Source organism: Spinacia oleracea, chromosome 5, assembly GCF_020520425.1.
Source record: "Spinacia oleracea cultivar Varoflay chromosome 5, BTI_SOV_V1, whole genome shotgun sequence".
Classification (NCBI taxonomy): domain Eukaryota; kingdom Viridiplantae; phylum Streptophyta; class Magnoliopsida; order Caryophyllales; family Amaranthaceae; genus Spinacia; species Spinacia oleracea.
Window position 1 is genome coordinate 122,828,678 of NC_079491.1, and position 16,375 is coordinate 122,845,052.

At 33.3% G+C, this 16,375-nt stretch overlaps 1 protein-coding gene across 1 annotated transcript; it reads left to right on the forward strand.

Moving 5' to 3' along the window:
• The first annotated feature begins 1,777 nt into the window (after positions 1-1,777).
• Positions 1,778-14,125, forward strand: LOC130461838 (uncharacterized). Its single transcript, XM_056830070.1, has 5 exons — positions 1,778-1,786; positions 7,887-8,212; positions 9,889-10,016; positions 10,248-10,484; positions 13,883-14,125. The coding sequence occupies exons 1-5, from the start codon at positions 1,778-1,780 to the stop codon at positions 13,930-13,932; spliced, it is 750 nt and encodes a 249-aa protein (XP_056686048.1). The 3' UTR covers positions 13,933-14,125.
• The last annotated feature ends 2,250 nt before the right edge of the window (positions 14,126-16,375 follow it).

Below are 16,375 nucleotides of genomic sequence, written 5' to 3' on the forward strand. Positions count from 1 at the left end.
GTCCCCCGAACTCTCAATCTCTGCCCTGCGGGTGTACGTTGAGCGATCCCCACACCAGGGATCACAAGGGAACCTATGGCCGTCGTGGTCGAACATAATTGCACTCCCTTTATGTCACGATAACCGGGTTTTGTCAGTTTTTCTCATTGTCGTTAAAAACTGAATGGCGACTCCTATATTACTAGTCGATTGGGTGTAAACTCACAGGAAATCTAACTACACTTGATCTGACAACGTCACGCCCACGAGGGACGAGGTCATGCATTAGCCTCGTGCTTTTTCGACCCCCTCACACAAACTTTCTCTAATATTTTTCCTCACATGAATGTGTTATATTCTTTGTAATCTGGGGAATGCTTAATGGCTAAGAACTGCTGACATTTTGCTTAATCCTCAGATCTACTATAAAGTGATATACAATAAAAACGTGGCTGCTTATATTAAATTCATAGCCTATATTAAATTATATACAATTGTTACGTTATACTGCGTATTCTCTTCTCTCGCATTTATAGCCATTAGATCAGCAAGTTTGTTTGTTTGCATCCCTGAAAAGAGTGGTCACTGCAATCAGGTATAATGTTAGCTATGAATCTGAAGTCCTAGAGCTATGAGGCAGATAGGCTATGAATCTGAAGTAGCAAGCCTATCAGTAGGCATGTGTATACTTGTATATACTTAATTGTATTCATGCAATTTCGTTCTACCTTTGACTTATCCTACAACTGCTCAGCCTGAAACCTAACAAAAATAAAATACCATGGAGTTATCCTAGTGTGTTATATAAATTATTTTCTTTCTTGCTTCATATAAGATATTTGGCTACAATTTGAGATGATTGTCAAATTGACATACTAACTTCCTGAAAAACTTGTATATTTATATGATTTTCTTGAAATGACCAGGAGAAAAGTTGTTGCGTCCGCCTACTCCATCCGAGGTGTATTGCAAAGGCCATGCTAAAGAGAATGATGAATTTGTGGACGAGACATCACGAAAAGTTTGGGTGAGTTTCTACTTATATAATTTAATTCACTTATGCTTTTGTGACAGAAAATCACAAGTCTTAATCACATATCTTTACCTTTTTATCAGGATGAGGATGGGAATCCTAAAACAGAGAACGCATTTTTTTGGATGCCTTAGTTAAATGGAAGAAGGGGAGAGTGTATGGTTTTGGAAATGCTATTTACAACTTTTATGTGAAACCAAACGACGACCCAAGTTTAGAGGAAGTGTGGAATGAGCTAGTAACTAATTTGACAAGTAATGTTGAACAACTCTCTTCAAAAAATTTGGAACAAGCAAAGGAGATTGAAGAAACAAAGGTAGTCCTAGTTGAAACAACAACAAAGCTCAATGATACAGAAAAAAAAAAGCTTGATGGAACAATAAGGCAGCTTAAAGAAATAACAGATGCTATGAAGGCTATGCAAGCTCATATTCTTTTCCTAATGAAAATGTCATTTTGCGCCAATCTTGAATGATGATTATTAGAAGAAATTACATTGCTTTGTGTTATTTTTGGCTTGTTGGTTGAAACACATTTGGACATTTAGTTTAGCAAATAATTTTTTTTTCCCACTGACAGTAAGTACATAACTTTCATATTTAGGTGGATTACAAAGTGCATATAGGTTATTGGATATATTGTGCAATTTTAATGGGATGAAACTTGTTTTGTAGGCTTTAAATTGAACTTTAATGAAAGTTTTTATTTTTTTTATTCATTGTTCTAAATATTGTATCAAAAAATTTAATATTCCAGAATTCGAAAATGGAGCAGGTAATAAAATGAAAGCAATGGAAAAGATATTTTGTTGCTAGGTTTGGCAACCAAAAAAGTATCTAGTGCAAATTTTGTTGCTAGGTTTGGCAACAAAAACCTAATTTGATGCTATTGAGAGCAAGACAAAGTAAACGACCTGTTGCAATTATTAGCAACTTCAAGAAATAATGCGTTGCCAATATTTGCAACATAAATAAATAATCTGTAGCTAATGTTATCAACAACATAAATAATTTGTTGCCATAGTTGGCAACCAAAATTAAATAATCTGTTGCTACTATTAGCAACCAATAAATAATTTGTTTCTCCTACTAGAAACTAAAATAAATATTCGTTGCCTTTTTTCAGCAACTAATGTTATTAATTTGTTGTTATTTTTAGCAACCAATGTTAATAAGTTGTTGCTAGTTGTGGCAACCATTGTTTAATAGTTCGTTGCTATTTCTAGCAACCAAAGTAAATAATCCGTTGCTAGGGTTGGCAACGTATTCCTACACATGGTAACCAATATGGAAACCATATTTCAAGGATGCGAAATGGCAACAAAATAGTTTGAGATTTGGTTGCTAATATCATATGGCAACCAGCGTTTTAGTAACCATTATTTTGCGTTTCCAATCCGTTGCTAACTAGACTTGGAAACAGATTTTTTCAAAGTAGCAACAAATTTGAAGTGTTGCTAAAATGACTTAATTTTGTAGTGAATTATTGTAGTTGAAATAATGGCGAACAGTTTTATTTCATTTTATCCGTAAGCTTGTAGTTGTAATAATGCTGAACATTTGCGTGATTGATTCATTATGTTAATTAGTTTGTGTCATTGAAAGGTTGGAGTCCAAGTCAATTCCAAGCAAAGGCCCATATTGTCCCTTTACTGTAGTGTCAATTTGTGTTTGTAATTCAATTGTTTTCAAGCAAAGACACAATTGTTTTCAAGGCCCATTTGAAATGTTGGCCCATGTGCCCATGTGAGTGCCATTTCTTAAATTAGATTCTTAAATTACATTGGCCTTACATTATATTTGGAGGCCACAATACTACAGTAAAAAATGTTGGCCCATTTGCCATTTATTTCAAGATTCAAATTACAATGGGCCGTATTTCAAGATTCAAGAATGTAGGCCCATAAAGATTCAAATTACAATGGGCCATATACCATATTTCAAGATTAAAAGAATGTAGGCCCATATTTCAAGAATCAAATTACCGTAAAAAGCAAACCAACAATTGCAAGCTCAACATATTTTAGCAATAAGGGTATTGAAATGAAGTGTTTAATTTGGATTAAATAATTCATGTTAACGGTTAATTTGTATCATTTGTTGGTTTAAACTACCATCTCAACATAAAAAGTACCATTTGACTATTAAAAGGGCCATTGATAATAAATAGTGCCATTATAATAAAAAGTGCCATTTAATAATAAAAAGTGCCATTTGATAAATAAAAAGTGCCATTTGATAAATAAAAAGTGCCATTTAATAACTAAAAGAACCATTTGCTAATACCACTTGACCATAATTATTTAGAGATGAAGGAAATATGTCCTTCAACCAAGGTGCATTTAGTCTAATACCAAGGTTCAGATTAATTGCGAACAATTAATTCAGTGAGATCAAGTGATCGGAACAGCTAGCTGGAGCAATGCTTCCAATCAGTGAGTTCTAATGAATATTAAGCTCACAACTTACTCTTGACTGAACCTACAAGGTCACACCAATGGCATGTAACAGATCACCGGATTAAATGAATCGGAAATTCATTTAATATCTTTTCGGGAAATTAGTTCGGAAAAACATAATTATACGATTAAACATTGGATCGTGAAATCGTATATCGTATTGCGTATATTCGTAAGCTAGGCGAGACGAATAATCGTATCGTACGACATTGGATGGTCAAGTACGAAACGATAAATAAATTGTCGAAGGATAATTTAATCGCAATACGAAAGCAATCCACGAGCCGGAGCGCACAAGTGCAAGGCCCATGGGCGCAGCGTGCATGGCAATGCAGCGTTGGCCCATAGGCCTTGTTGCTGTATGGCGCGCGCGGCCAAGGCACAAGAGAGGCAGCAGCTGCTGCGTTGTGGCCCGCGGCCCAGCAGCAAGCTGGCTGCATCTGCTCGCTCATTCGTGGGCTTTGATGGCCGGTTGAGCCTTGTCCTTGGCCGGTTAGCTTGGTCCATTAGAAAGGTTATTTTAATAACCTATTCTAATATGTTTTTCCTAACCTAATGAAAAATAAGATTACACACATCAAACCCTAAGGAGTAGAGAGAAACCCTAATTCTCTCTTAGCCTCCATAGATGTGTTCTTCCCAAAAGCACAAACTCTTGAATGATTGCCTAAGCTACGATTATCAAGAAGGATCTGAACATGTCGGTGAACCAAGTAGAGGAACAACAAGTGGAGTTCTAAGTCCGTGTTCGTTGACAGATTATTGTGGAAAACACGCTTCAAATGTAAGTATGCTTAATCTGTGCTTTATACATGCTTCCTGGCTTTGGGGATTGTTTCCGCACATGTTATTATGTTTAACTGTATTCCCCTACAGTAGTATTATGAGCCTAATGTATTCAAATCATATTTTAGCATGTTTTATTTGTTTTTGCATATGTCGAAATTTTGGAATTTTTTGTGAATTTTTTGATTTATTATGAATTTTTGGATAAATTGCGTAATAAAGACTGATTTCAAAAAGATTCGCTTTTTTGATTTTTCAAACCCTAATCTGATTGAAAACAATTTTCTAAGATCAATTTATGGGAACGAAATCGCAAAAACAGGCCTCGAAGTGTCGTTTTTTGGGCATTTTTGTTAATTTTTTAATAAGAATTAAAAGTTTCGGAAAGTAATTCAATTAAAAGGTAAACTTAAACAACTCGGAATTGCTTGAAATTTTGACATGATGTCTCTGAGTATATTTTTGATCTATGGTAAATATTTCAGATTTTTCCAATAAGTATAAACCCTAATTTTGCTTTTCCCCAATTCGTAAAATTTAGATCCTTAATTGATTTTTTAAATAATTTAGGTCTAATCGGTTAATTGGGAAAGGGAATATAATGCCATGGGTCAGTGGCTAATTTTAAAAATTATTGGATTAAAATTTTGAATGGTTTTGTTAATTTTAATCGCATTTAAACCTAATTATTAAAATCTGAAATTTAAATGTTAAAGAACGAATTAAAGTTTTAGATTTTATTATTTAAAAGTTCAAAATTTTCAAGTTGATTCGGTCGTTCTTAAAAATTTGAATAATGTTAGCCTTGATTTAATATTTTACGAAATTGGATTGTCGTTAAGTTTATTAAATCGTTAAATATCGTTGTTTTTCGAAAATAAAAATCGTAACTTTTTATGGAAAATAATATTAATGCAAAGTTCGTGAAATTAAATTTATTTTTTAATTAAGTTGGTCCGTAGGCACGAACCAAAGGCACGAACACGAGTGTGTGGTGGGCGTGTGGCTCGAAGAGCCATGCGAGCTACCATGCGAGTGCCGAGCCACAGCGACGCGGGCAGCAGCACGGACGCTGCGTGCCGCGCGCGCTGGGCGAGGATGATGGGCGTGTGTTGCGCGCATGGCGAGGCGCGAAGCCTTGCGATGTGCAGCGATGCGCTGCGACGACGCCGAGCCAGGCACACAGGGGCAGCAGCAATACTGCGGGTACGTGTGCAATGGCTGCGGGTGCGCGTGCTTTTGCTCGTAGGCCACACAATGCTACGATGGGCTGGGCGCAAGCCTAGCCCGAGCAAGCACATGACTTTTTTTTAAAAAAAAATTGGGCATGACTTATTTGCATTAATTTGGGCTAACGGGAATTTTAATTTAATATTTTATTTACTTGGGCCGGGCCGCGAGTTTTAATTTAGTATTTCATAATTAATTATCCGGAATAATTATTGGTTTGAGTGGGAGCTACTAAATGAAATTAAAATGAAATAATTATTTTTAATTATTTTCGTAGGTCGCATTATTTTAATTAAATTCAATTTTAATTAGAACAAAGTCTAAGGATTAATAATTTGGAAATTGATTAATCTTTTAGGACGCGTTTATGTGAACGTGAATTTTAATTAATTCACGTAAATACTTGCATAATTATATGGGCCATTCGTTTTAGCATACGAATGGGTGAATGCATAGAATGTATATTTTATGTAATGCAGGTACTCCAAGTGGCTAGTATGACCAATTTAGGATAGTTAAATACGGTATGCGAACCGTTTTAAATATGGTCTGCGTACCATGGAAATTTTGATGTAATTTTATTATTTTCAAGTATTTCTAAGTTTAGAACTTTAAGTTAGCAATTGAACGAAGATTCAAGACGATGCCAAGCTAACAAGATGGTGATGAAGATTGGATGCTTCAAGACAAGATGTTTTGGGCCATACTAGTTCACCAATTATTTATGCATTTTGATATATATTATGCTTGAATGTATGTATGTATGTATGCTTTGCATGAATAGGTTGTTTCCTATGACTCGATTAGATTAAGTTCACTAAATAATCGAACCAACATAGAAACAACTAGGTCCAAAGTAATATTGAGTTCAAAAGTTGCCTTCCAAATTAAGCACTTACAAAAATCTAGGGATCTAAGATAGTAGGTTTCCGCCAAAGCAAGGTGCTACTTTAGTAGACTTAGGTGGTAAGGCGTCCCAAAGGAGCACGTTGATTGTGGTTTCAACTCAAACAACAATGGCATTATGTTGTGGCAATGGGATAAATTATGGTATTAACTTATTAACCAAGAGTAATTTGGAGATTACTAGCAATAGGTTTTGCTTACCTAGAATCTTAAACTACTTAAGACATGCCAAAGCTGCTTAAGGATTTAGGACTTTTAGGGTCTTGGAATCGTTTCATTCATTTTGGACCATGTTTTTGCTTTTGAATGAATGAAATGTTTGATAGCTTTGATGATTGCATGAATGCTTTTATTTCAAGTATTAAAGTACGACAAATGTTTTCTTTGCTAGTTCATTTTGTAGAATCTTAAATCTTCAACTTTATTGCGTTCGGACAATAGAACTGCGATATTTCCTTGATCGATTGGTAACTAATTTTGAGAGCGATCCTCAAAGAAGAGGAGAGTGAGAGGGTATCTTGAATGCTATTTTCTTATAGTGATCTTCATGGTTGTTTTCAGACTAAAATTTTAATGGTAGACCAATTGGACCTCATATATTCAGAATACTGGGTAGTTTTGGAATAATGAAGTATTGAGTTAAAGACTCATGTATAACCAATGGTTAACAACCAATTTTCTTTTGATTCGATAATGAATTAGACTCATTGGATGCTGTCATTCAAAGTGAATAAAAGAAAGGGACTTTGTACGCATAACAAAGTAAGAAGATCAAGCAAAGAGTAAAATCTTTAGGACTATAAGAAAACGTGCTAGAAAGGATAGGAAAGGGGAACAAAAGAAATGAATTCAGGATTCAATTTCTACCTTGAAGTTTATGTTAAAGAGAAACGACTTAGAAAATAAACTCCTATGGTATTAGATTACCGCTTGAGGTTCTAGCTCTTGTTAAGAACTCAAATTCTGGGAGCTAAGTCTGGTTATTGACCTACAAGTGGGAAATGAAGCAAAGTTGTGCTACATTAATTGTAGGGTCATCATGTTTGTTTTAAAGTCCTTCTAAAGGCTGGAACTTAATGGTATTATGTTCCATTAATCATCATAATCAATTTCTGTTTGGACAACGGAAAGACTCACATTCAAAGTAAACAAAAACATTCCTTGAGTGTTTATTTGAATGACACTACTACAGAAACAGGCAAAGAAACCACACCTATAACACCACTTAAGTTAACCATTTATTTAAGATATATGGTTTCTTATGAAAACAATAAGATACCATACATTAGAGATATCTAATTTCTTAGACATAATAGCACTAGAGGAAAAAATCTTATAAGTTGCTCATCAAAAGTTGCCCTTATACAACAAAAGCAACTTATAATGGTTAAAAAAAAAAAGTTTGAAAGCTGCTCTTATCTAACAAGAGCATCTTTTAATTGACAAAAAATAAAACAAAAAAAATAAATATTAAATATTTTGTACTGAAACCAGATATTTCTCCCCTTCTCTTCTCGCTGCTCGCTTCACTCTCCATATCACTTGTCTCTGCGCTCTCTCTCGTCTCTAGTCCGCACAGCCGCCGCCGACGATTGTCTAGTCTGCACAGCCGCCCCCATCACCGCCAATGCTCTTCTCTCTCTTCCTCATTCTTCGTTGCTGATCTTATCCTTCCTCCTCTTTCTATTTGATGTCGGTGTTCCTTCGAGCTCTCCTCCTCCTGATTTTCTTCTCTCTCTATGCTGCTCTCAACGCCGGCACCCTGAATTCCGCTGCTGCTTCCACTTCCCTTCCTCTGCCGCTAGCTTCTTCTCTCACAGGTTAAATAACCCTAAATTTATTGATTTTATTGTTTTTAGTTTATGCTTAATTATTCAATAAATTATCAGTCAAATGTTATTCAAGTTCGATTCTTGTGTTTTTTGTATGTAATTATTGTTAATTTCTCTTAGCTTTTGATTTTTTAGGTTTTTCTTTTGATTTTTTTGTACTTTTTTTACTGTTCGAATTGGAATTGTGTTCCTTGGTGATGTATTCTAGGTTTGGATTGTTTGATTTTGGAATTTGTTAAGGGTTTTGGATTTGATTTTGGAATTTGTTGATGATTTTGGAACCAAATACCTCAGAGACCATCACATTGGGGGTACTAGTCTTGCCAAATTAAATGAGCTGAATTGCTTTATAGTTGTTCCTTCTCCTTCTGGCTCAAGGTATGATTCTGCCCGTCTTAAATTTTGAATCCCGTGCAGCTGAGACGTAATTTTTGCCTTATTATAGAATTGGGTTGTTTCATTATCTGAATAAAGAATCACAGAGTACTTGTAATCATTTGTTTTTAATTTTCTTTTTTCAGTCAGTTGTAATTGAGGATTGTATACAATTGATTAAAAGGGTGGACATAACATAATAAGGTTGCTTTATAGAAGTTAGGGGCATTGGATTATCTAAATCAATTGTTGTCATCAATCTAATTGCAATAGTGGTAGGTCGATGTCAAAAGTACTCTTACTATCCAACTTTAATATATATATATATATATATATATATATATATATATATATATATATATATATATATATATATATATATATATATATATATATATATATATATATTTAATTTTCTGCATTTTTCAAGTTGTTTCAGTCTTTGTCCATATTTAAGGGTGTTTTAATAGAAATTATTTAAGTTATTGTCGTGCTTAATGTGGAATATTAAGGATTCACTATACCCACATTCTAAGTAGATTTTCTGAATCTTTATCAAAAATACTCAATATGGTAATGCATTCTGAAAAAATCTTCGAAGCTTACTATGCAGTTGTCATTGAATTGGTTTATTTGATGCTGTGTTATCCTTCATTCTCTGTTGTCCAAGAATCACGCTGTATTTTGTGCACCTGTACTCTTTTTGTTGTCAGTACGGGTATGACATGCTCTTGTAAGTCACGTATAAATTGATGATCTGAATCTAACCGCTTTTTACTTATCAATAATTCATGTTCTGCATTTCAGAGAAGCGAGTCAGCTATTTTTTATCTTCTCTGTTCTTGTCTCAGAATTAAAAATTATGGGTTTAGATCACCTATCTAGTTTACTATTGATGGTGGATGTTTAAGAGTTATTTGTCAGTATATAGCTATGAATCATGAGCTGTGCTTATCCTTTTCAGTCAACAGCTGTCTTTAGTGTCAACTACATAGATGTGAACACCAAGTGCATTATCTTAGTTACTGACCCTCTGAAATGAAAGCTAGCCAGCTCTTTCAAATGCTTAGTGTTTTTATTTAGTCAATGAAAATTGAACTTCTCTTGTCTTTTATTTCGTTTGTTTAATTCTTTTGTTTATTAACTTACATGGTCTTTCTTTTTTAAACTTACATGCATTATTGCTCTCTTTTATTCTTGTGCATGTTAATGGAGCTAACCATCTAAAGTTCTGTAATATAAACTTTGGTGCTTTTGTGCTAATAATCCTCTGTTTTCTCTGTCAACAGCCTTGCGATCGCAAAAGAAGGTGAACTCACAATAGGCACCATTGATGATATTCAAAAGCTTCATATTCGATTTATTCCTCTGGGAGAACATGCTCGGCGTATCTGCCACCAGGAACAAGCAATTGCTGGTTAGTATGCAGCTTGTTTAGTGTGCGGGTGTGTTGCGTGTTGGTGTGCAATTTGTTCTGTGGTGTGCAGTCTTTTTTGCTGGTGTCCAGGTGTAGTCTGTTTTGTTGTTGTACAATACAGTAATTCTGTTTTGCTGCAGTCTGTTTTGATGTTGTACAATAGTGTGTCTGTTTCTTAGTCTGTTTAGTTTGTTTTGAATAGGCTTACGACACGGTCTCTGGATGATACAGAACTCAACCAAGTGAAGGCTGAAAGCAACCATGATATGAAGAAATCATTAACTTGGTGGGATCTTACTTGGTTCGGTATTGGTGTTGTCATTGGTGCTGGTATCTTTGTACTTACTGGTCAAGAGGCTAATCAAGATGCTGGTCCTGTTGTTATTTTATATTTTGCTGTTTCCGGTGTCTCTGCTATGCTCTCTGTTTTATGTTACACCGAGTTTGCTGTTGAGATCCCTGTTGCAGGTACTTTTTTCATTTTCTTTTTTTTTATTTTATTATTTTTGTACACAATGGAATATCCCTGACGGCTCCCTGCCCCTTGAATTAACCTAGGCAGCAACGAACTCGGAATTAATATTTTACACGCTACTAAAATCTAAAATTGCCACTAATGGAATACAAAGTACTAAAGTTTGATTTCCAAATTTCGTGCTATTACTCTAATAGAAGGATAACAAATATACTTGTTCGTTCATGTAGATTTTTTGTTTGATTTGTAATTTCTTTATAAGGAATTTAATCATCATATAATCTAAAGTTTCAATTCGAAAAACAAAAGAGACAAATAATACTGTGCCTCAATTGTTTCTCAAAATACAGGACAAGTTAACATGCAAGTTTAATGTTAAGTTTTCTAGTTGTTTTTATTTGATTTATAAATTTATTTATAAGAGATCAATGATAATAATACTAGTATAATTAAATTTAATTATTGGGTTTATGTGAACGCATAATTTTATCGTAGCCTGGTTTTTAGCCTAAATATGTCCATAACGACCCAACAAGCCTGAAACGTGCATAACCGTATTGGATTGAGTCTTAGAAAGTTTAAACATAGCAATATAAAACATGTAATTAGTTTAAAATGAGTCCATAGGTTCATGAGTTCGAAAATGGGAGCGAAAATGTCTCATTTTAGACTCAATATGTCCATAACGACCAAACAAGCCTAAAACGTGCATAACCATATTGGAATGAGTCTTAGAAAGTTTAAACAAAGCATGTAAAACATGTAATTAGTTTAAAATGAATCATTAGGTTCATTAGTTCAAAAATGGGAGCGAAAATGTCTCATATTAGCCTAAATATGTCCATAACGACCCAACAAGCCTAAAACGTGGCATAACCATATTGGAATGAGTCTTAGAAAGTTTAAACAAAGCATATAAAACGTGTAATTAGTTTAAAATGAATCATTAGGTTCATTGGTTTAAAAATGGGAGCGAAAATGTCTCATTTTTGCCTAAATATATCCATAACGACCCAACAAGCCTAAAACGTACATAACTAGAATGGAATGAGTCTTAGAAAGTTTAAACATAACATATAAAACATGTAATTAGTTTAAAATGAGTCAATAGGTTCATGCGTTCGAAAATGGGAGCGAAAATGTCTCATTTTAGCCTAAATATGTCCATAACGACTCAACAAGCCTAAAACGTGCATAACCATATTGGAAAGAGTCGTAGAAAGTTTAAACAAAGCATATAAAACATGTAATTAGTTTAAAATGAATCATTAGGTTCATTAGTTCAAAAATGGGAGCGAAAATGTCTCATTTTAGCCTAAATATCCATAACGACCCAACAAGCCTAAAACGTGCATAAATAGATTGGAATGAGTCTTAGAAAGTTTAAACATAGCATATAAAACATGTAATTAGTTTAAAATGAGTCCATAGGTTCATGAGTTCGAAAATGGGAGCGAAAATGTCTCATTTTAGCCTAAGTATGTCCATAACGACCCAACAAGCCTAAAACGTGCATAACCATATTGGAATGAGTCGTAGAAAGTTTAAACAAAACATATAAAATATGTAATTAGTTTAAAATTTCAAAAATGGGAGCGAAAATGTCTCATTTTAACCTAAATATGTCCATAACGACCCAACAAGCCTAAAACGTCATAACTAGATTGGAATGAGCCTAAAAGTTTAAACATAGCATATAAAACATGTAATTAGTTTAAAATGAGTCCATATGTTCATGAGTTCGATAATGGGAGCGAAAATGTCTCATTCTCATCTACTTTGGTCAATTTATGCACATTAATAGTATCGTTTGTTGGTAGTTGGGATCGAAAATGCCATTTTTGGCCATATATGACCTATATCGACCCAAATGACCCTTAGGCGTGCATAACGAAGTTGAAATGAGTTTCCTAAACATATAACTAATCATATTAATCATTAAAAAGGTTTATAATTTGAATATAAGTTCGTTTGTTGGTAGTTGGGATCGAAAATGCCATTTTTGGCCATAAATTACCTATATCGACCCAAATGACCATTAGGCGTGCATAACGAACTTGAAATGAGCTTCATAAACATATAACTAATCATATTAATCATTAAAAAGATTTATAATTTGAATATAAGTTCGTTTGTTTGTAGTTGGGATCGAAAATACCATTTTTGGCCTTAAATTACCTATATCGACCCAAATGACCCTTAGGCGTGCATAACGAACTTGAAATGAGTCTTATAATAATATAATTAATCATAAGAATCATTAAAAACATTTAGAATATGGATATAGGTTTGTTTGTTGGTAATTGGGATTGAAAATGCCATTTTTGACCATAAATGACCTATATCGACCCAAATGAACCATAGGCGTGCATAACGAACTTGAAATGAGTCTTATAATCATATAACTAATCATATGAATTATGAAAAACGTTTAGAATATGGAAATAGGTTCGTTTGTTGGTAGTTGGGATCGAAAATGCCATTTTTGGCCATAAATGACCTATATCGACCCAAATGACCCTTAGGCGTGCATAACGAACTTGAAATGAGTTTCATAAACATATAACTAATCATATGAATCATTAAAAAGGTTGATAATTTGAATATAAGTTTGTTTGTTGGTAGTTGGGATCGAAAATGCCATTTTTTACCATAAATGACCTATATCGACCCAAATGAACCATAGGCGTGCATAACGAACTTGAAATGAGTCTTATAATCATATAACTAATCATATGAATCATGAAAAACGTTTAGAATATGGAAATAGGTTCGTTTGTTGGTAGTTGGGATCGAAAATGCCATTTTTGGCCATAAATGACCTATATCGACCCAAATGACCCTTAGGCGTGCATAACGAACTTGAAATGAGTTTCATAAACATATAACTAATCATATGAATCATTAAAAAGGTTGATAATTTGAATATAAGTTTGTTTGTTGGTAGTTGGGATCGAAAATGCCATTTTTGACCATAAATGACCTATATCGACCCAAATGAACCATAGGCGTGCATAACGAACTTGAAATGAGTTTTGTAATCATATAACTAATCATCTAAATCATGAAAAAGGTTTAGAATGTGGATATACGTTCGTTTGTTCGTAGTTGGGATCGAAAATGCCATTTTTGTCCATAAATGACCTATATCGATCCAAATGACCAATAGGCGTGCATAACGAACTTGAAATGAGTCTTATAATCATCTGACTAATCTTATAAATCATGAAAAAGGGTTAGAATGTGGAAAGAGGTTCGTTTGTTGGTAGTCGGGTTCAAAAATGTCATTTTTTGGCCAATATAATTGTTTTCGCGTCCAATATAATTTTTTGTTTTCGCATATGAAACTTAATTTAATTTATTGGTTTGCATGTACGGTGTTCTTTTAAAGGTTTTCAAAACTCCAAGGGAGGGGCCCTTTACCAAAAAGGAGTTGGATGAAGTTCGAGACAAGTGGGCTACTTACTTCAACGATTGTGAACTACCCTCAGTGTAATAAATGGAGAAGGCTTGTAGTTATTCGTGACTCTTATATTATTTTGTTATTTATCGATTTAATTAATTACATTTGAATTAATTTGGTAATATTATTGGACATTTGAAATTTATATCATTTTTGAGAATGTCAAGCTGATGTTTGATGAACAGAAATTATATTGCAAAATCAGAAATTATATTGCAGAATATTAGGAATTATATTGCAGATTTTTTTTTTTTTAAAAAAAAAAAAAAAACTCAACAGTTGCCCTTGTTTGCAACAAGAGCAACTTATGTGCAGGTTATAAGGTGCCCTTGTTTGCAACAAGGGCAACTTATAAGTTTCACATAAGTTGCTCTTGTTTGCAACAAGGGCACCTTATAAGTTTCACATAAGGTGCCCTTGTTGCAAACAAGGGCACCTTATAAGATTATAAGTTGCCCTTGTTAAGGGCACCTTTTGATAATTTTACAAAAGTGATCCCCCATTGGTGGCACTTACGAAGGGCAACTTATAAGCCACTTTTAAGAGCAACTTATCAAGTTTTTTCCTCTAGTGTAGGTTTAGAATGGTAACCAAAGGAATATGAATTCATTAAATATGGTCTCTTATATTTTAATTTTAAGTGTTAAAAAGTTTAATGCTTTCTTTTTCATATATTATTAAAAAAATATTAAAAATATATATATTTTGAAAGAAAAAAAAATTATTATATTTTTCTACGTACTCCCAGCCAACTCATCAAATATCGAAGTAATTCCTAAAAAAAAAAAATATCAAAATAAACTATTGCAAGTTGCAACCGTATTTCATTTTCCCATAAGCAAATTCCTGATCCGTGTGAAACCAAACCAACCAATAATAATCCTCCATCTTTTCACCTTCTTAAATAATTTACTCCTTAGTCACCTACGGAGCATCCCCTCAAAAAAAACCTACGGAGCATATGTCACAAACTCCTTGCACCCGTAAACCTACAGAGTCATTTCTCTCCCTCTCCTTGTTCATAGTACAGAAAAACACAGTCGTGCAATAACCGTTAATATAAATTCATAGTACTGAAAAGCGCAAACAGATGAATACATACGAAGATTGAGATCTACGGAGTAGTATACTTTTTTCGAAAATGATTCGAATAAAGAAACCTCTAATTTTTCCTCTGCTGTTATGTACAGTGGCGGACCTAGGCTTGGGCAACCTAGGTCACGTGACCCACTAATATTATAAAAAAAAAAAGAAAAAAAAAGTTAGCTAATATTCAAAAAAGAAAAAAAAAGTTAGCTAATATTCAAAAAAAGCCGACCAAAACTAATATTCAAAAAAACTTACCGACTACTTTTACCGACTAAATATTTTACCGACTACTTAAATGTAGTCGGAATTTACCGACCACTTTTAAGGTTCGTCGTTAAAATAAGTTTTACCGACTACTTTGATGTTGGTCGTTAATTTAACGACTACAAAAGTAGTCGATAAAATATCGGCCAAAAAAAAGTTCCAACCTTTTTCAAAATAAAAAAAAAAGTTATTACCGACTACTAAATTAGTCGGAAATTTCAATAAATACCGACTAATTTAGTTGTCGGTATTGTTTTAAAAATAATAAAATTTATTACCGACTACTATAGTAGGCGGAAATTTCAATTAATACCGACTAATATAGTAGTCGGTATTTTTTTTTAAATTAAAAACAAATGGGCTTGGGCTTTCACGTATAACACAAAACACTAACCCACCTAACCCTACTTCATTCAGCCGTTTCTTCCTTCTCTCTCCTCCCTCTTCATTTCTAATTCTCTCTCATTCCTCTCTTCATCATCATCACCGTAGATGATCATCACCATCAGTCATCACCGTAGATAATCTTCGAAGATCTTCATCATCATCGATCTCTCAACTTGTAGATCTTCATCATCGACGAAAATTGGTAGGTTTTTTTTTATTTGTGTTTTTTCTTAATCTTTTCTCCTCAAATTTGTCTAGGTTTTATTTGTTTTTGTCATAAAATTTGGTTTTTTAATCTCTTCTCCTCAAATTTTCGTCATAAAAGTTCCTCAAATTTTCGTCATAAAATTTGTAATTTCTTTGGCTTTAAATTGATTTGGGGATTTATTTTCGTTTTTCATTTTGATTTCGTTTTTTATTTTGATTTTGGGATTTTAATCTGATTTTCGGTTTTTGTTTTGATTTTCGTTTTCGTTTTCGTTTTTGATTTTGATTTTCGTTTTTTATTTTGATTTTTGTTTTCGTTTTTGATTTTGATTTTTGTTTTTTAATTTGACAAAATCTTTTTGATTTTTATTTTTTAATTTGATTTTCGTTTTTTAATCTGATTTCGTGTTTCTTATGTAATTTTCGTTTTTTTTATCTATTTTCGTTGTAGTTATTTAATTTATTTATTTTAAT